Consider the following 20,246-nt stretch of genomic DNA (forward strand, 5'->3'; position numbering starts at 1 on the left):
TGTGTCCATATCCTTTTGGACCAGCGCAAACAGAAAAAGCTTGGCCTGCAGTTTTTATTTAACTAGACTACACAAAACACAATACCGGCGTGTTTTTCAGCTGGCTGCGGATTATTTCCAACCGCCATTTTCAGCGACCCAGACACGGACAGGATGGACACGGACTACTCGAGCTTCGAGAGCCCGCTCTACAGTGAACTGAAATATTTTTGCAAAAAGATACAAGAGGCGTACAAAGAACTGAAGGAAGATCTAACGCCATACAGAGACGATCGATTCTACAGGTAAATTATTTAACGAGGATACATTATTTATGAGACTGATGTTGTTTGTTTTATACTGTTTTTGTTTGGGCTTTTTGTTGCTGTTCTAATGGTCGCCAATATGGAAATTGGTTGGACGGGGAGCGTTAAAATAGTCGTATAATATACTGGTGAGATTCTTAAAATGAAGAAATATTGGGCTGTTGACATCTCCAACCATCCACATGCTTAATTCATAATGGTTATAATGTACAGTGTAATAGCCTACGGCGAAAGAAACTGCCAACATGGCGTAGGTAACTGGCATCCATTTGGTTAGATTGGTGCAGTCTATTCTTCTGTGAAGTCTATCTTTTACACTCACGTGTTATTTTAAGAGTAGCCTATAGCCTATGCTAAGTAAAATGCAATAATCGTATTCTTTGTTCATTAAATACATGGAATAAATTTGAGCAAAGCCAGAAAAAAAGATGCTCGATCCAACCAGTGCTTCACGCCTTTGCGTAGGATACAGCATCAGTTGGCTGCTGTATCAAGATGAAACGGCTATGTAGGCCAATCTTCATCATGTGTATATCTTACGATACGGCCAGTATTCGTCTAATCCGTGTTAAACTAGCACTGACACTGGAGTACATTAAAGTGCACTCTGTATTTAGTGAAAATTATGTCCGGTTTAAAATGAATGCATATTGGTAAAATATGCATTCAAATGAGCCTGTTCCATCATGCGCATAAACCTACACGGCACTTAAAATAGCACAGAAATAAATGCCACATTTATAGCATTTGAATGCGGTCTGCTATAACAATATTTGGGGGCGAAAAGTGCTGTGCTGTGCTGCGCACCCCACTAGTTTTTATTGGGCCTAATATATGCACCATCTTATGTGACAAATACGTTTTGACTTACCAAGAGGGGCATCATCACATTCTCTCAATTTATAATTCAATCAGCAGTGTCAGGCAGATATTTGGAATGCATTACTTTTTCGCATTATAGAAAACTTTTCAGAAACAATTCAGAAACTACATGAAATCAGACGACTGCATGTGCAATGGGTAACGATTTCTGCACGCCGTTGCTCCCAGCTGATATGCAATTTCTTTTTCAAGTGTTACACTCTAAAAAGAACAACGCTAAACTGGATTTTAATTGTCTTTCTCATTGTGGCAAAATAAAACGTTCTCTGGTGTTATTAAATATTTTATGCACTCACGTGACACATGCAGAACAGTTAATATTTGTTTTTGTCGTAATAAGATAAGCAACTAGAAGTGCTTTTGTTAATGCGAGTGGTTAGCAATATGACGTTGAACTAAACGTATTTTTATGGACTTTTACATTGTGATGGATATCGGAACTATAGCTAAACGAAAATCTTACTGAGTAACCGGAACTTATTGTAGGACTGCAATGGACGCATGGTAATTGTGCTCTCGATGTTGCGTTGCTCCTCGTAAGAAGAGTGACGTATATTTCCGGCGCGTCGTCTGAGGTATACGGATGTAAATTTGCATTAGAAAAGTATCTTCGGGTAGCCAGTCAGCTAGCTAAGCACGCTGGCTACCATATTTATAACTACGGGGTAAAACAAACTTGAAAATGGATCGGTAAGCCAATATGTAATAGACGTATTCTGAAAGAGAGCCACTAGCTGGTCGTTAAGCATAGTTAGCCAATTGCTAGCTCAGCTGCTAGCAAACTAGTACCTGGCGATCTGGACGTGTCTTGCCATCTGTGCTTAGCTTCATGAAGGTCTTCAACGTTTACATAGCAAGTGCTAACTAGTTAGCTAGGTCTTTTTCTAAAGGTGATGTTATTTTGCTGCAAGCTTAGTTAGCTAGCTAACAGCAGATGGTAGTCTAATTCGTTTTATCAAACCCCTGAGTGTTTGAGTTGACGTTAGTTAAGCTACGTGAGTTTGCCGTCCAACTGAACTAACGTTAGTTCATGCAAATGATTACAAGTTTCCATGCAGGGGAATACATCGCTAACAACTGGTGTGGCAAGGTTGGGTGCGACCGTTTTTAGGCAGTTGGGTATGACAGTTTTTTCTCGAATCTGTGTCGCTCGTCACCTTGCGAACATGATATCTAAATTACACAGAGAACCAGATAGCAATTAGGTTTGATTTGGCGTCTACTTCGGCAAACTAACTTCGGCCTACGCACTACTTGCACCATGATGTTTTATTTGAATTCTTATCTTTGAGACTGGCATCGTCTTCTGTGCTATTTAATAGCTACTGTAAGTGTTTTCAAAGGTTTGTCAGAGTGACTTTAGGTGGCAAATAGTGTGAACTGTTTCTACTGGTTGGTGCACGCCCAGTGGGTACAATACTGTGCGGGTTGATGAACTGTGCGCTCCGCGACGTGGCCAGAGAAGGGGGGCGAGGGTGGATGGACGGATTCCGTTATATTTGAAAAGAACAGGAGACCGCACACCCGGTTGGTGTCACAGATGTAGCCGTGACACCCATCCCGATTCTCCCTCGAAATTGCTGAGGGGTCCTACAGATTGCTCACGGCTATCATTCCGGGCATGCGTTACGCATAGCGGCTGCATGACACTTGGCTATAGCATCAGAAAGTCGCTTTAGATGTCAGATGAGACTGATTGCATTGACGAGCAGATGTATGTAGACCTGCCGTAATGTGATTTCCACGAGCAGACGAAGTAGAAGTTTCTGTGACAGTCATGGATTTCTACGAAAACTGTTTGGAAGTTCGTTATCCCTTGCTAACGGTGTAACTGGACCGCCAAAAAGTAAAACCCTCTTGTATTGTAAGGAATGAGCCCTTGAAATGTGTTTAATACTGTCCTCTTTTATCTCTTTGTTTGTAGGCTCGCACCCATGCGTCTCTACACGCTCTCCAAACGGCATTTCGTGTTGGTGTTTGTCGTTTTCTTAGTCTGCTTTGGCCTCACGGTTTTCATCGGCATCGCAGGTAGGTGCTGAGTTAGTTTCCCAGGGATTATTTGTGGGTGGAGTGGGTGGCCAATTTTCTATTTATCTCCAGAGAGATCTGTGAGCCATGGTTTTATTAATAGCGCATGTTAATTATCACTCTTATTGCCGTCTTGGCTACTGAGATGAGGTAATTCGCACTGCCTGTCGGATCCAATGCACTGTTTTAAACCCTGCGTCATAGGGTGCATGATAACACTGTTTCTGCCTCAATATCCAGAATGGCAACATGACCGTGAAGTGGATCACTGCATGCTAAAAGCAATACCCTGTGAAATGCTGTGACGTAGCCTGTGATCATTAGCCAAAATCAATCTGGCTTAGGCTGACCACACCGTAGAGTGTGGAATGACTTGGGGTTCTGTTCTGCGATGTCACCCTGACCGGTAACTTTCAAAGCAGGGGATGGTCAGTGCACAGAATCTTGCGAGCTGTCTCGTGCTCTGATTTTTAAGCTTTATATCTTAGCCATGAAAGAGAGTCTAAAAGGCGCCAAACAAAGCTATCGTTTGTGAGCAAGATCCCGTCCCTAACAGACCGCAACTACATCAGGCCTGAGGTCCAATCTGCCGTCCTAAAGTCCGGATCCTGAATTGTTGTTGTTGTTCTCCAGTTAAAAAAAAAATCATAAAAAGGAGAAAATAAATATGTTTCAGCCTGTGCACGCTATTGAGCACCGTAACCCCTTCAGGTGTGAGATCACAAATATGTGATTAGAACGTTCTTAACTGATCATTCTAATGCTGATGTAACAATCATTACTGGTAACTGGAAGCAGTGGAGTTCTAGAACACTGACTTGGAATTTTGGAGAAAGAAAAAAAAAACATTCCAAAAAAGCCTACTCTTCAAAGGATTAAGAAGTCAAGCGAGGCACAGAGAGAGGGAGAGAGAGCTCCTCAAAAGTTTGAGGTTGGGCAGTAACTGGATCTGCTCATAGCAGCCAGCTTAATCAAAGTCTGGTGACAGACGGGTACTTGGGTGGCACAGTCAACCCAGAAAGGGGCCAAGGCTTGTGTTGTCTCTTCCTGCTGTGAATATAACGGCTTCCTGAAAACGCACGCTGCTGAAAGTGGGTTACCTGGTGGTTGGAGACGTTGACCGCTGTGTGGTGTGATGTGTGTGTGTCTGTGTTCCTTATCGCCTCAATCACTGGCAAAGAGGCCGGTTTTTGCAATGGAAATGGTTTTTTTTTGGTGGCATTTGAAGGAACCGATAAGCAGCGTGCATGCTGGGTGCTCCGTCTGTCAGGTGGCCTTTGTTTTAGGCAGCCATGTTTGACCTGCTCAGCGCACGGCCCCCCGCCCCCCCCCCCCCACCCGCCACCCCCGCTATCTTTATCTAGGCTGCTCTTTAGACGAGACGTATTCCCTCCTGATGCGAGATTAAAAATGTTGACGCAGGCAAGAAAAAGAAAAGTTTACTGAAAGTTTCTCTTTTAAAAGAATAGTTATGAAATTATTTTTCTCTTAATTCAAAAGTAATAAAGAAGTTGCACAGGGTACCTTTCTTGAGTCTGCCATTTGTCAAAAATAAACACAATGAGAAATCAGTTTTGTAGAATCAGGCTAGTCTTCGTCTGCGTAAGTGACAGTTGGGTTTTTTTTTACTTGATGGTCTGCCGTTGCGAAGTAACAGCAGTGATCAGTTTTGTGAAGTTTGGAATTAGGGCCGCTGTTGTTAGGCGCTTTTGGCTGATTGGTTGCCAGGCTTTGTCGAACGGAACGCCCTCAGGACGTTTAGGTGTGGTGAATAAAGCGGCTTTCTTTCGCTGTTGGCGCCTTTGTTCATGTTTATATTTTCCTCCTCAGGTCCCAAAATCATTTATGAGTCGACGTACATCGGCACCAAGCTGCTGGCTGGGAATGTCACTGTGAAGGTGAGCTGAAAGAGCTTGTGTGCGTGTGTGTGTTGGCTGTAGTGTGTGTGTAGGTGCGTGAGTGTTGTGTGCGTGTTGTGTGTGTGTGTGAGTTGTGTGTGTCGTGAGGTGCGTGCGTCGTTGCCTGCTCACGCTGTCAGGCTGTGTTTTCCTTATCCCACCATTTAGTTTAAATTTTACTGAGGCAGTTGCAGTGTTGAGTAATTGTAAAATTTGTCAGTTTCTGTATGAAAATATCTGCGTTCTGAAAACCAGTTGCATGAATGATGTGTTCCTTCATGTCCATGAACTAAAACTGCAAGGATAATTGTTACTTATCAGCAGTTTATACTGGTTAAAAAAAAAAAAAAAAAAAAAGGATTATTGCATGTAAGGTAGCATAATTTCAGTTTCTATCTGTTTTTTCTTCTTCTTTAGTCTGGCCCGTTCAACTTAAAATCTCCACCATTGTCCACCTACAACCAGCAGCTGTGGCTGACCTGCGTGATCCAGCCAGATAAAACCAACGGTGAGCGCCGTTACCTCCCTCGCACACTGTGGTGCTGGCGAATGGCGGGAGAGCGCGGCTTCATCTGCCCCAAAAGAGGCGGAGCTATCACAGGTCATCACGTGTCACTCACCCGTGAACGAGTTGTGCTTTACTGTGGAGAGAAAAGCATTTTTATTGGTTCGTAACCAGGGAGTGATTGACAGTAAACGGAAGCCCCCCCCCCCCCCCCCAACCCACTACGGGGCAGGTGAAGCCTCACTCTGCAAACATAACTAGGCTTTATTGACAAAAAAAAAAAAAAAAAGCCCTTCCTTGTGAACATGTTTTTTTATGAACTTCCTGTGGCCAATCAGGGGTGGAGTTCCACCAGCCGTTTGAGATCAACGTGGAGCTGAAGGGGGTGATGCAGGACACCAGCGTGATGCAGGTCAACAACAATGTGCACCAGAAGTTCCGCACCCTGCACTGTGCTGAGGTGAGCTTGAGCCCATCTGTCCCACTCCTTGTATAAAAACGCAGTTTCTTATCAAAACGATTTCTGTTTCATGTGACCTGTTTCTGAAGGTGTTAGTAACTTCTGTGGTGTGAAACCGCTTGACGTTCGAGTGGCGTTTCCCCCACTTGACAAGCAGCCTGGTTTTAGACACAGCCATTACCCACAATCCACCTCTTCTAATCTTGTGTGTTAATCAAGGCAGGAAGTGGTAAGAGCTGCTTTTAAAAGTCTTGTGCCCAAGGTAGGGGTACCCACCAAGATTGTGGGAGGGTTCCATTTTAATTCACGCATGGCAGTACATGAATTGAAATCCAATTAATCGATTTATAAAAATGGGTATAATATTCTGTGCGGATTTGTGGACCCCAGCCCTGTAGACCACTTGTGTGCCTGACTGGGTACCATAGGCTGAATTTTTATTATATGATTTTTTGGGTGAAAATACTGTTTGTAATACGCTGCGTGTGTTTGTTGACGGTGTGTGTGTGTGTGTGTGTGTGTGTGTGTGGTGTGTGTGTGGGTTGTGTGTGTGTGTGTGTGTTGTGTGTGTGTGTGTGTGTGTGTGTGTGTGTGTGTGTGTTGTTGTGTGTGTGTGTGTGTGTGTGTGTGTGCTCTCTGTAACACACCCAGAAATGCGACGAGATCATCGTGGTGCACCTGGGCTACCTGAACTACACGCAGTATCGGATCAACGTCAGCTTCCGGGGCCTGGAGAACCTCACCTACAGCGTCAAGGAGGTGATCTTCACGGTGAGCGCAAACACGGGCGTGGCCGTTTCCTTGCCCTGGGCGTTTCCCTGCTGTGTTTGCCTTCGGGCGGTGCGTCGACTCGATTCTGACGGTGTGTCAACGCTCTTCTGTTCGCAGTGGAAGCTCTACAACCCCTCCTTCTCGCAGGTGGAAATTTGGTTTCGGTTTGTCTTCGTGGTCTTAACCTTCATGGTGACGGTAAGCCTACCACCCCCCCCCCCCACATCTGAGAATTTATCCTTTAAATTTTTCTGTTTTATTAACTGAGTCACTACCTTCAAAAGACATTGTGTGTGTGTGTGTGTGTGTGTGTGTGTGTGTGCGCGTGCATGCGTTTGTGTGTGTGTGTGTGTGTATTCCAGTGCATGTTTGCTCACTCGCTGCGTAAGTTCTCCATGAGGGACTGGGGCATCGAGCAGAAGTGGATGTCCATCCTGTTACCCCTGCTCCTGCTGTATAACGGTGAGTTCCTCTCTGCAGCATGAGTCTGTCCCCTCCCCCTTAATAAAAGAGCCTAGCCCCGCCTTCTTCATCACAGGGCCTAATTAACCCCTCCCTCTCTAATGAACCAGGATTGCAGCAAAGGATATAGGAGTTGGTGTATTATTGGGGGAAAAATACCTAAAATCTAGTGCTAACTACGGCCATTGTCCAGTGAGGAAAGCACAACTTAGCCATATAAAAAGCGAAGCCTATTAGTATTGATTTAATATTGACATAAATCACTAAAAACCAAACTCACCTCTACACAGGCATTATTTTAAATCTTCAGTATTGTATACCAGTCAGGATCTTGACTGAGTGAAGATTTTGCCGAAAAGGCTGTATGTCCGGTGTGCCCCTAATCCGGCTCTCTTCCTCTTCCTCTTCCCGCCTCAGACCCCTTCTTCCCGCTGTCCTTCCTGGTGAACAGCTGGTTCCCGGGAATGCTGGACGCGCTTTTCCAGGCGGTGTTCCTGTGTGCCCTGCTGCTCTTCTGGCTCTGCGTGTACCATGGGATCCGAGTTCAGGTGAGGCTCGGGTGGCGGGTCTGTGCTTCACTGCCTGAACGCGTGGGGTGGGCCTCATACCAAACCAAATGTGGGTAAGGGCTTTTAAAAACATAGAGGAGCAACATCAGGGTCAATCAGTTTTATTTGTATAGCGCTTTTTACAGAAAACTATCACAAAGACGCTTTTCAGAGTAGAAAAAAAATAGCAAGAAATGGGTCAAAATTGCAAAAACAAACTCACAGTGGGGAGTAGTACTAGTAGCACTCCTGCTACTACTGCCACTACTATGGGCGACAGCATAGTATAATGGGCAAGGAACTGGTCTTGTCAGCCAAAGGTCACCGGTTTGTCCTGGGCAGGATACTTGAGCAAGGGATTACTTACTCAACCTGCATTGCTTCAGTAAATATTAGCTGTATTAATGGATGCTATGTAAATTCTGTAATATGTAAAGTGCTACTACTTATATAATAATAATAGTAATAAAAATATTAACAATAATAGTATTATTGTTCCTGTTGTTTGTTATTATCATCCTTGTTGTTGGCTGCTGTTGCTGAGCAGTTGAATAAACAGAATAAGTGTACCTGACATGACGTTGTGTTTGCACTGACGCTATAGGCTATACCTTTCTGTTTCAGGGAGAGAGAAAGTGCCTCACCTTCTACCTGCCCAAGCTCGTCATCGTCGGCCTTCTGTGGCTGTCCGCTGTCACCCTGGGGATATGGCAGACGTGAGTCAGGAACACCGTCTGCTCATTATGAAGTCCTGTTCTGAAGGGGGGAGGTTTGGAAATGTGCTAACAGGGAAATCTTTAAGGGGGGGGGGGGGGTGAAGAGCATAGGAGAGGCCTTAGGCCTCTGTTGGATTGGACCCCCTGTGTTTTGCTTAAACATGTTTGACCTTGTGTAAGCAAACCTGAAGGCACGCTATGCAGGATTTTTAGCCTCGCTGTGGTCTAACGTAGCTAGCTGGATAGCTAAAGGTAACGTTACAGAAAACAGAAAACAAGCCAGCTCCACGTAGCTTTTCGTCCACTTTGGCGAACTTCAAAATAATATTTTTTAAAAAGTCATGTCCTGTGAAGATTAATTTTTATTTGAATAATTCTTTTCCACAGGGTGAACGAGCTTCATGATCCGACATACCAGTACAAAGTAGACATTCACAATTTTCAGGTACGTTTACTGCTGACAGTTAATGAATTTATCCTTTTTGATTCAAATAAGTTATTAAAATTGTATTCACAAAATATGTATGTGTTATTTATATATATAAAATATGTTCCTGTAGACACATAGCCTACACTTAACTGTAAAAGAGGCTGATTAGTGTGTTGATTGATCTTTATTTTTAGGGAATGAAGATGTTCTTCCTGGTGGTGGCTTGCTTTTACGTCTTATATCTAATATTCCTGATAGTCCGAGCCTGCTCTGAGCTGAAGAACATGCCTTACTCAGGTAAAGCTGCCCTACCTGGTCTGGCCTACCTGCTCTGCCCTACCTGGTCTGATCAGGTCACATGCATTCTCTGTGTTTATTCACTTGCGGTTGTGTGCGACTAGCACACTTTTCCAGTCACTTACTTTACATCAGTTACATTGCGTTTAGCAAACGCTCAAGGGTGCGACGGCAGTGTCCTAGCTGGAATTCGAACCCGTGACCTTTTCGGTTACAAGACGAGCTCCTTACCCATTATTCTACCCTGTCGCCCGTTTAAATGGGAACGTGTATGTAGAAGCATATTTATGGTTGTCTGTGTTTTTTCTTTTTTTTTTTTTTGTGCCAGATCTCCGACTAAAGTTCTTGACGGCCCTGACCTTTGTTGTGCTGGTTATCAGGTAAGTTGTGTAATACACACGCGGCATTCCTTGGCTTCACTTAAGCCGATCAGAGTGTAAGCTCTCTGTGAAAGAACAATCTGTGTGCGTTTCACACAGCTTTTTTGTTTGTTGAGTATGGACCCCCACCCCCACCCCCAATCCATGAACTGTAAATATATATTTATTTTGTTGAGGAAAAAAAAAAAACCTGATTAGTTTGGTTGCTGTACACTGGTACAACAGAAGAACACTGGTATCTGGTGACATCATCGTCTAGGAGGGTGGAGCCTTTTGTGAGTAATCTATTGGTTATGTGGAGGGGCCACTGTCCTGTCGGTTCGCTGGGTCTCTGAACCAGGGGTGGGCGATGAGGGCCGTATCCGTTTCTGGTTTCCATGCCAACTTCTGCCCTTAAATTACTTAATTGCCCCTAACATGTACATTATCTGGCATTTTAAGCTGCTTTTCTTGATAAGTGCATGAACGACAGCTGAAGACTGCTCCTGCGTCTGTGTGCGGGGCGTTTCCCTGTGATCTAATCTACGAGCGAACCAGTGTTGGTGCGTGCAGCCAATTAGCTCCCTTAGCCAGGGTAATTGGTGGAAACAAAAACCTACAGACACACCGGCCCTCCAGGACAGGAATAGCCCTCCCCTGCTCTAAACCATAACTGATTACCTTGAGCAAATTGTCTCCTGGATTTAAAATCTGAGTGTCTTTGACATTCCAGTTGTAGTATTGAATTTGGTCCCTGTCGCCCCATTCATAATCATTCTTTACATAAACCGTTTTATTTTGTTTTTTCCCCCAGTATGGTGATACTGTACCTGAGGTTTGGGGCCAAGGTCCTTCAAGACAACTTTGTGGCAGAGCTGTCCACTCACTACCAGAATTATATCCTTTTGGCCTGGAATATTTGGTGCTATATAAATAAAATAAACTTGAAACTTGAAACTGGAAGGGGCTACTGCTGAATCCCTGTGTGTTTCAGAGTCTAAGTGCTTCAGTTTAAGTGCTTTGTTTGTGGGAGCTACGTTGGGGAGTTAATGCATCATTGCATCATGCAAGAGGAACTGTCATTTCTTTAAGGGTTAAAAAGGCGAAATGTGTGTAATGAGATCTGTTGTTTCTGAAAACAAAATGATCTATTAATATTTGTATCATAGTCAAACTATTATTTTTTTTCCAAAAGGTTTGTAAGAAAATACATTTGTTTACAAGCCCTTGTAAGTAAATGCCCTGGTAGATTAGAGATAGGAGTGTTTTTTTAAAATGTTTTTTAGGTGTACAGCTGTTTGAAGTTTGCTAGAGAATCAAATGTAAATAAATATTATTTGAGCGTACAACTTAATGTAAAAAAATACACCAGTGTTTTTTTTTTTTTTATTCCGTTACTTCGGTACTGGGCTTTTAGTTTTGTTGTGTGCTAAGATACTATTAAGAAAAGATGAAAAGTGCTGATCTATGGGCTCGCTCACGCAAACAGTCAGACAAATCGAGCTGCGTTCCTTAATGCAGTAATACCAGCCGAATTTCTGTCCTTCTACGGCCTGCTGAACTTCTACCTCTACACTCTGGCCTTTGTGTACTCTCCTTCAAAGAACGCCCTCTATGGTGAGTCAAGCTGAACCAGCCTTATGCCACATGTGAACTTCTGCAAGGTGTGGAAGAATATAAAGCAAAGCCGCCTGAGGTTATTTAAACTTGTAGATCATTACTGGTTCTTTTCTGAACTTTTTTTTTAAAGTCTTGAAATACTGTTGTGACATGTAAAAATACAATTTTGTGGAAGTACATTGCAGTCCATTTACTGACATCTCAACTACATAAATGGCTTCATTTTATGGCTCTCAGAACAGTGCAAGTGCATACGTTGTAATTTGAAAGGTTTTTTTTTTAAGTATGAATTTCCATCCATCAGTGATTTTGAGATGACAGTAAGTGAACAAATGTTTCCCTGTGAGAACTACAGTGCCCTCTTGTGGTAGAGGAGGGAAATATGTAACTGATTCAAAGTGGACAGCTGGAGTTCATGAGACCAAATCTTCATTTTAGACTCGCAGCTGAAGGATAATCCTGCTTTTTCGATGCTGAACGACTCTGATGATGAAGTCATATACGGGTAAATTTCACTTTTACTCGTTTACACTGTACGCGCTTACTTTAATTGCCGTCGTTAAAATAATATTTTTGATTGATCTTGTTTAAAGGAGTGACTACGAAGAGATGCCTCTACAAAATGGCCGTGCCGTCAAAGCTGCAGCAAAGTACCAGGATGAAAGTGACAGCGATTGATCGACTAGGCTACTTGAGTGACATGCCTTCATTGTAACATAGACGGAAGGGGGAGTGGTGGGGCCACGAACGTATGGAACCACGTGTATGTAAATAGTGTCTTGTTTAAATTAAATGCAAATGATATATATATTTTTAAACTGAAAAAAAAACCTTTAATTGCCACTGAATGTAATTTAATTTCAATAAGAGTAGTGTTATGCGGGCATGTACTGAATTCGCCTGGCGGCACGGTTGCTTAAGGGAAACTGTAAATTGGACAACTAGCTATAAAACAGCCGCCAGCTTTTCCACAACTTTTTATTTTATTTTTCCCATTTCGGTATGATGGTTGAAGAGATGAACATGGATGATACTGGCTGTATAAGGGAAGAGGCAAAGAGATGTCACAATCTGTACATACTGCGTGGCATATATAAAAAAAAAAACGAGCGCTTTGATTTTAAATAGGTTTAAACCTTTTTTTGTGTGTGTAAAATGTCGTGATTTTCCCATTCCGTCTGCTTCTCCGTCGGCACGGACAGCACTGGGTGTCTGGCGAGTAGTGCCGTCGACGAGAGGGCCTTAAACTTTGTAGGTGTAATTGTTTACGTGCTAATGTGACTTTACTTTGCCTGAAATCATTCCTGTTTCCAGAGCCGCGTTGAAATCGCACTCCCTGTTTTTGTTTCGTGACTTAACTTATCGAAGCTGAAAAAAACGGTTCCTTTTTAAAAACTGAAGTCATGCAATACTGCACATTCCTGTCGCAACAGACGAACGTTCTTAAGTCTACTATCGTACAAGAATGTATCCCAAAGGAACTCTCTCACCTTAGTGAAATTGTACAGTGGTTAGTGAATGTTTCCTTTGCCTAGTTTTGTCTTAATTTCCAATTACCCTCAAAGTGTTTGCCAAAGTTTCTACATCGATATTAAAATGGTATTCAAATGTTGCTTCATATTGTAAGAGCATTTAAATGATATTGCAGGCCTGTTGGTTTAACTAGGTGTCGTAACTGAAATGCTCACCCAGCAGATATTGACCGTCTGCAGTTTTTTTCTATTGCACGTGTAAATAGAAAGCTCCTCCCCACCACCACCACGTAATCTTTTATTTGCTATAGCATTATTACGCAATTGCAGTTGGGCGCCTTTATTTGTTGGTTTAAAAAAATTGACACACATCGCATGAAAATGTGCTTTAAAAGAATCAGAATATAGAACCTTTACACAACGTCCCGATATTTTGTAGTCCCTGTTTTTATGCTTGCGGACTACATGATCACGTTGTGGCGCCACAACAAGGTAAGAACATTAAGTTTAAGTTGGAAAGGTAAACGGTTGGAAAGGTAAAACGGGTTATTGTTTAAACCCAGATCTGTGTGGAAGAAAAGCCGTGTCATTAAACCCCAGAAAGTGTTGTGCCTTGCTTACTATCACTTGTTACACAGTACATAGGAATTTATATGTATATGGGTTTGTTTTTTCACCACTTAATTATAACGGCAGCGATGTACAGATTCATCTGATCACAAACGACAGCGGTGTACAGGGACTCACTGGACATAACGCTCATGTGAATGCAATGACGTTGGTGTGTTCCATGTAAACTGTAACGTTTATTCCAAGAGATGCTGGGAGGTTCACAATGTGTCCATTGAGCAAATTGCTGTTGTCACCACAGACTAATAAAAATCTCTGACATCACTGAACAGTTTGACAATGTCACTTTGAATTTTTTTTTTTTTAAAGCTGAATTTGTGAATTTTACCAAAAAACTTATGCTTGGCAAAAATTTAGCAATTATTTAAACAGTGACACCGGGGATTCCAAGTGTTGAAATTAGTGAAGTTGGTGAATAAGTCGCACACAAAACACAGAAAGTGTGGAAAATGTGTAATAGTTTATCCAAAACATAAAACAAACCTTTGCACAAGAAGCACTTCGCTTGAAAAGTTAACGGCACAGTGCAGTAGAGAAACACTTTGGTAGTAACAGAGACTGGCTAACAGCAGCTGAGAACCGGAACAGGAATTTGAATATGCTGTCGGTAAGAACGGAAGAAATGCCCGGCAAGTTTGACTGAAGGATTTCCCTAAAGACTCGCTTTACAAAACAGGAATGCACTGTAGTTTGAGGTTGACATAACTCACTGTATTAAAAGGAAAAACATTCACTAGATAATTACAAAAAAATAAGCTGGGTTTTGGTGCAGGTAACCCTGCAAGGCCTGTGTTTATATAGCTAGCCCAAAGACACTGACAATGCAGTACATGGACTTATTTTCCCATCTGACAGTGCAGCTTCCTAGAAGAGAGAAAATGACACCGTTACAAATACAGAGCGCCACCTACTGTACGTACGTAAAATGGCTGACATTCTCCTTGCATTGTTTGTGTGCATAAGGATAAATGGATGAATATGCACCTTCGAATACAAACAGAATGTGTAATGAAGATAGACTTTAGCTGCATGACCAGGCAGGTTGTACCATATACAAATGTTTAACATTAACTTTACACAATGTGTGTGCTTTGTATATGAAGCATTCACAAAATGTTCTTTTAAAGACCCATTCACTTCATCTGTGCTTGGTGCCTGACCCCTTGGAGATCACTAATATACTGTGGTCTACATTTAACAGAGCTTTTTAAACAGACCGCCTATCTTACAGTCACTCTAGCCCAAATGCACTGGTGTGTTTTAATCGTACCATCAGTAGTGTTGTCCCAGAAGCAAGAACTGGCCGTCTGCAGCCCGGCACCGTTCTTCTGCATGATGATGCACGTCACTGATGGAAGACAGAAAAAGATGCACTTATGATCGTATCCGTATCAATATTTAGCAACAAATCGCAACACAGAAGACAGCCTCTCTCTCTACGCGTACCTATGTATTTGAAGGGCTTTCCCAATTTGGTCAGCTGGTTTAGACACTGCTCCACTACATTTGTTGTCCACTGATTCACTCGGCTGTGCTGATACGCATTTCCGCCGATCGCTCCTTCTACGGACTATAAAACAAAAACAGAGGTTACAAAATAAAACGGCAAAACATTAATAAAATCAGTCGTTCACTGTGCAGCTGGGTGAGCAAACAACCAAAAATAAACACAATGCATAAGTGAATCCTGCATGGTAATAACCCAGTAGTTTCAGTAGAAGTATTGCTTTACCTCCTTAATGATGGAGCTCACTTCATCAACGACAAAGGCAGTCTGTTAAAACAAACATAACAAGTAATTAAACACAAAAGAACATCGAGTACAACCCAAACCACACTCATTCATGCTAACGTTATATCTTCTGTCACCGTGTCCTGTCTGAAACGTTAGCTTCAGCTAACTTAGTCCAGCTAAATACTTGTCACTGCAGATTAATGTCAGACATCAAACTGAGCAAAGTTAACGACCCAGGCTGCAACATACCAGCTGCAGATGAATGTTTGCCTAAGCAAAAAATAAGTTAACTTACATACTTAGTAATGAATGTCGATCATACATATACTAAGGTAATTAGACCAACAATTGTTGCACAGCAAACAAAAAAATGTTAGCAAGCTAGCACTAAAGCCACTGTCAAACGAAACCACCGCAGATCAAAATAATAAGGTTATCAAGTAACCTTAGCTGGCAAGGTTGATAATCTTATCTATACGAACGTTAAACGAAAGAAATGAATGGATGCCAAGCCCACAAAATAAAATGAAGACAAACTGTTATAGCTAGCTAGCTAATTTTAACACTTTAGCTAATCTAGCTAGCACCAACAGTAAACTAGCTAACGTCATCTGACTAATGGACAGCAAATTAGGAAAGGTAATATTGACGCCATGCCCAGCAAGTTGTTTTTTACGTTACATCAACAACATTTAAAGCCTGCATCTAGCAAACAAAGACACGTTAGCATCGTCGGCTACCTCCTCCCCGGCATTGAAGTCATCCATGATGCGGTCGGCTTAGATCCCTTTTATTCCTAGAGCATGCGCAGTTCTGCAAACAGAGTTAATGAATCTTGGAGGCAAGCACCGGCTTGTGGTGTGGTCGGAGAACGCTGACAAGTAAGCTAACACAATGTGTTTTATATCAAAGCCAGTTACTTTAGCCTTTATCATCGATAAATGTTTCGTGAGATTGTTTTGGATTAAATGTTTAACTGAAGGATGGCCAGGGTGGGGTCACCTGTTTAACCAATATGCAAATTAAAACCTAGAATCGTGTTTGAATATGTTTGTGTCGGCCATTGAAGCGCCCAATCTTGCCAGTTCTTATTTAGGCAAGTTCTTTAGATTGATTTTAAAAAAAATTGCTTTCTACCACATTCTACAGGAAGACTAAGGAAACAAAACCACTTCAGAGCCTGTTAGAGTCCAAACATAATCTACCAAGTTTACAAACATCTATGCAAATACATGGTTGTCGTTTGTGATACAGAAAAATTAACCTTTCTGCCAAACACCAGCACCTAACTTGGGAACCAATTAAAATACTAAACAATAAAATATATATATTATATTTTTTAACCGAAGACTTTTGTTTGTGATTTAACCGAAGACTTCTAAATAGTATTGAAAGCGGTCGGGTGTTTTTAGAATGAACGCAGAATCTTAGAATCTCGCACTACCGTGTTGATTCAGTAGAGGGCACTGTTGGCCCATCTACAGCCTAACTCGATTTACTGAGAATCTCCTAAAATGATCGGAATAATGCGGTTCTGGCACATGAGGCACTGTAAACACCTTTAAATGCTCTATGCGAGTGGACTTATATAGAAAATGAAGTAGACTTCGGTCTTTCCATACGCTGCTCTCAGTGCACGCCTGCGGAAGTGCCCAAAACCACCGATCTAGGAATTTTGAAAATGCGAGCATCAACAGCGTTGTCCATAAGAAGGCAATGTATTGAACGAGCAATAGCCTGCTTTTTATCACGAGTCATACAAGGGAATCCATTATCTAAATCCAATGTTAATGCAATCGTGACAGTTTTTAACAAAACACAGTTTTAATTCCATTTGCCACTCTGTGTTCATTTTAGCAGTTTATTTAAAGCACAAATAAAAACTGCTAAGCATATGTTTTTGCTGAATATTGTTCAATTTAATAGATTCAATAATGCTTTATTATCTACCCACTGGATTAAATGACCACTCGAGTACTGTAAACACAATTACTTATTGATAATCTGGCTCCTCTTCGTCGATGAGGGATTTCATTTACAGGACAATGTTGAATTGTTTACTGTTAGGACCTGTTGTGCTTGTTGAAATGCTTAGCTTTATAATACTATCCTAAGTACAGAATGATGTAGTAAAAACTTCAACGTAGCCAACTGCGTGACACAACTGTACTACAGCGACCTTGTGAGTTAAAATACTGAAAAACGTGGAGGTGTCACTTGATTGCGCACATATTTGCTGAATTTCATAAAATGGTTACTTTCATAAGAAGGAAAAAACACTTGGGGCCACAGTTCCGTCTTTTCACCTTCATGAACTCATTATAGCAGGTGATCAGTTTTGGTACTTACTCAGGTATACGAGTCTGACACAAACAATATGGTGGAAAACTGAGTAAAAAAAAAAAAAAAAAAAAGTTGTGTAAGTCGCTCTGGATAAGAGCGTCTGCTAAATGCCTGTAATGTAATGTAATGTAAAGAAGACGAATTTAGCATTGCAGAAAATAAATATTTTATATTTATAACCTTGTTCAAGAACTGCAGTTGCATCAATGTGCTGTGATATGGGAGCTTCATCATTGAGGTCAGTGTGTAACTTTACACGGAGTCTCTGACATGTCATCTGAATTTCAGAAATGCTGCTAAGAGGGTATAAACAAAATACCCGTCCAGGCTATTCAAATAGGCTATGCATTTTGCATAGATTTATACTGAAGACGGATGCTTGTGCTGTGCAAGTATTACCGCCACAACTCTGGAGTCTTTAACTTTTATACACAGAGATGGTGTTATATGTCTGTTTATTTTTACAACAATACCGAGCCTAATCTGATCATTTTGTCGATAGCAAAACCCGATGATGTTGTGACAATCAAAATTTAATTTAACGGTTTGCTTTGAAAAGTGGAGTTCTAAAATTTTAAGAACAGTTAAATGTTGCGGTACCCTTATTTTAAGTCCTGTCGTTTCCTAGAGACGCACCTGCGCCGGGAGGAAGCAGGTGCAAGGGGTTGGCCAAAACGGCGCGTTTTAGGGATTTGGGTGGTGCTGATCCTAAACTGACAGTTAATCAGAGGTTGCATGAATTAAACAGTGTCTGCGTTGTGTTCCCGGCACCGCTTGCCGTTTTGTGCGCAAATGACCCCGCGCCTGGACCCGTGCCTTTGCTCCGGCCGGTTGTGCACCCCGGGAGTCCACCGCTCAATTATGAATGAGCGTCATTAGAAACCCGATCAACTGCATTAGCGCGCGCGTGCGGCTATTCCATGGGACACGCGAGTCAGGGAGGTGCTGACTCCGGCTACCTCCTAATACCTCGGATTTAATTCCATCTCGGTGGAAATGGCAAGGATAAGAGAGAACGTTTAAAAACCCCTTACCGCCCCCCTCCCCGCAACCTAACGCCAAGCGCCCAGTATTATATGTTTTGTGTAGTTTGAGATTTCTGACAATGGCAAATTGATGGTGTGTCGACTGCACAAAAAGATGATCAAAATCGCTTGATATGTCTTCCACAATGCTTGCTTAATTAGGCGATTATAATCTCTGAATTGATACGGCGGCATTTATGCTTGAACCGAAGGCCCGAGCCGCCTCATGATTTATTCAGCAATGGATCAACGTCCATCAAACATCATTGCCGCCGCTAGTGTGTCTCAGCTGAAGAATGGCTGCAGGTATGAACCTATTGAATTCCCTACAAGCAGTGTTTCCAAATATCCGTTTCAGTCTGATAGTATTAATGTGCACAGTTTTGCTTGCAGAAGACACCGAGTTCTGTTTTTAATAAGTCACATGTCCTGTCCACTTTGTATTTTTCAGCAGCTTATCTGAACAGTGGTATTTTACCTTTGTTTTTAAAAGGTATTATCCAATAATTCTCTTAATCTGTATAGTTGGCCTGGGTTGTATTTAGTTACTGCATTCATACATTATTTGTGTTATTTTTACTTGCTTTCATATCTCATTCAAAATACTTATTTGTTAGAATTTAGTAGAAGCAGTGAAATTTAATTTAACTGAAAATGTGCATTTTCAGACCTGTGTTCAATGATAAACAATTTAATTCCTGAACAAACCGAACAGCAAATGCTGGGGCAGGAGGTTTGTACATACTATAGGAATGTCTGGCTTATTCTTGAAAACGTTTACCCAACATGGTGTGCAAATATGAAACACCAAAAATGTTGCCATGGAAATTAAAAACATACACTGTTTAAAGTCATGTATCTATTATCAACTGTGGGAACACTGTCTGATCAGTGAAAAGGTGAAGATGTATTTGAGATATAAAAAAATATATATATTACTGGGAAATTAATGTTTAATAGTGGGCAGCCTGCCGGGTGGCAATGTTGCTATAAAATCAATGCCTTCTTGGAAACGTGCACACTCCCATCAAATGGGTGAGGCAGCTCTTGAATATAAATATGAACAAAAACGTATTTTACGTCTTCCTATTTCCAAAGTAGATTGAAAACAGGGATGATCTGTTAAAATGACCAATGAACTACTCTCACCCCCACCCCCCATGTCTAACTATGTGTAAGTTATGTGTGAGATGTCTATAGCCTATTTCAGAGATCACAAAGTGATTCAATATCAGACCTTGGCAATACATTTTCCCATGATCTGTTAATGCATGCTATAGGATAATATAGAATCGCCGAGGTTAAAAACAGAAAATGATTTCTTCCGTGTTGTGGTAACACTTCATTGTACATCCCCATTAAGTTTCTGGAATGTTGATATGAACACGCTGCATGTTTTTAAGGGATGGGACCGTGCATTTTAAGGAGCGAAAGGAGGAGGTTGCTACGCTACACGACCCCACGCGTGGGCTAGTTAAATATTCTGGAATGCACACGATTAATATTTAAACAAACGTCTAATTAGATAATGAGGCATATTTTCAGGAAGGACATTTTTTCAATATTCAGGCAAGTGAGGACATGTTTTGGCGTTCGCTAATCCCGCTGGGCTCACTCGATAAACCTGGAGCACCTTAACCGGGGTGCATCTTATCACTTCCACCTGGTTACAGTTTAACTCCGGCGCTATTTTCATTGGACGAAGGCAGAAATGTCACTTCTAATATTTGACGCGGTTGTCGGACGGCCAGGAGCTGGAT

At 41.8% G+C, this 20,246-nt stretch overlaps 2 protein-coding genes across 9 annotated transcripts; one reads left to right on the forward strand and one right to left on the reverse strand.

Annotated features, from left to right (window-relative positions):
- Positions 1–11: 11 nt before the first annotated feature.
- tmem181 (transmembrane protein 181) lies at positions 12–13,657 on the forward strand. Of its 7 annotated transcripts, none has more exons than XM_064340543.1 (17): positions 12–284; positions 3,112–3,215; positions 5,046–5,113; positions 5,531–5,621; positions 5,957–6,078; positions 6,730–6,849; positions 6,967–7,047; positions 7,212–7,311; positions 7,729–7,859; positions 8,484–8,575; positions 8,963–9,020; positions 9,200–9,302; positions 9,631–9,682; positions 10,476–10,558; positions 11,189–11,278; positions 11,720–11,786; positions 11,875–13,657. In XM_064340543.1, the coding sequence occupies exons 1-17, from the start codon at positions 154–156 to the stop codon at positions 11,957–11,959; spliced, it is 1,578 nt and encodes a 525-aa protein (XP_064196613.1). In that variant the 5' UTR covers positions 12–153; the 3' UTR covers positions 11,960–13,657. The 7 variants fall into 7 exon arrangements, with proteins under 7 accessions (XP_064196613.1, XP_064196615.1, XP_064196620.1 ...); XM_064340545.1 differs by lacking the exon at positions 12–284 and adding an exon at positions 1,720–1,877; XM_064340550.1 differs by lacking the exon at positions 12–284 and adding an exon at positions 2,000–2,022.
- Positions 13,658–13,824: 167 nt separating this feature from the next.
- On the reverse strand, positions 13,825–15,995 carry dynlt1b (dynein light chain Tctex-type 1b). Of its 2 annotated transcripts, none has more exons than XM_064340551.1 (5): positions 15,859–15,995; positions 15,116–15,157; positions 14,830–14,953; positions 14,654–14,731; positions 13,825–14,247 (listed from the first exon to the last, which is right to left on the reverse strand). In XM_064340551.1, exons 1-5 carry the CDS (start codon positions 15,883–15,885, stop codon positions 14,177–14,179), a joined length of 342 nt encoding a protein of 113 aa, XP_064196621.1. In that variant the 5' UTR covers positions 15,886–15,995; the 3' UTR covers positions 13,825–14,176. The 2 variants fall into 2 exon arrangements, with proteins under 2 accessions (XP_064196621.1, XP_064196622.1); XM_064340552.1 differs by lacking the exon at positions 15,859–15,995 and adding an exon at positions 15,809–15,838.
- Positions 15,996–20,246: the final 4,251 nt, after the last annotated feature.

The sequence above is a fragment of the Anguilla rostrata genome, chromosome 6 (genome assembly GCF_018555375.3).
Source record: "Anguilla rostrata isolate EN2019 chromosome 6, ASM1855537v3, whole genome shotgun sequence".
Taxonomy (NCBI): Eukaryota; Metazoa; Chordata; class Actinopteri; order Anguilliformes; family Anguillidae; genus Anguilla; species Anguilla rostrata.

Bases quoted from the DNA above. Each gene is read 5' to 3' on its own strand.
- dynlt1b (XM_064340551.1), bottom strand. From the start codon at position 15,885: ATGGATGACTTCAATGCCGGGGAGGAG. The intron at 14,954-15,115 runs GTAAAGCAATAC...TTTGTTTTATAG, and splicing joins TGAGCTCCATCATTAAGGAG to TCCGTAGAAGGAGCGATCGG. The intron at 14,248-14,653 runs GTACGATTAAAA...TCTCTCTTCTAG, and splicing joins CTGGGACAACACTACTGATG to GAAGCTGCACTGTCAGATGG.
- tmem181 (XM_064340543.1), top strand. From the start codon at position 154: ATGGACACGGACTACTCGAGCTTCGAGAGCCCGCTCTACAGTGAACTG. The intron at 6,079-6,729 runs GTGAGCTTGAGC...TAACACACCCAG, and splicing joins GCACCCTGCACTGTGCTGAG to AAATGCGACGAGATCATCGT. The intron at 7,048-7,211 runs GTAAGCCTACCA...TGTGTATTCCAG, and splicing joins TCTTAACCTTCATGGTGACG to TGCATGTTTGCTCACTCGCT.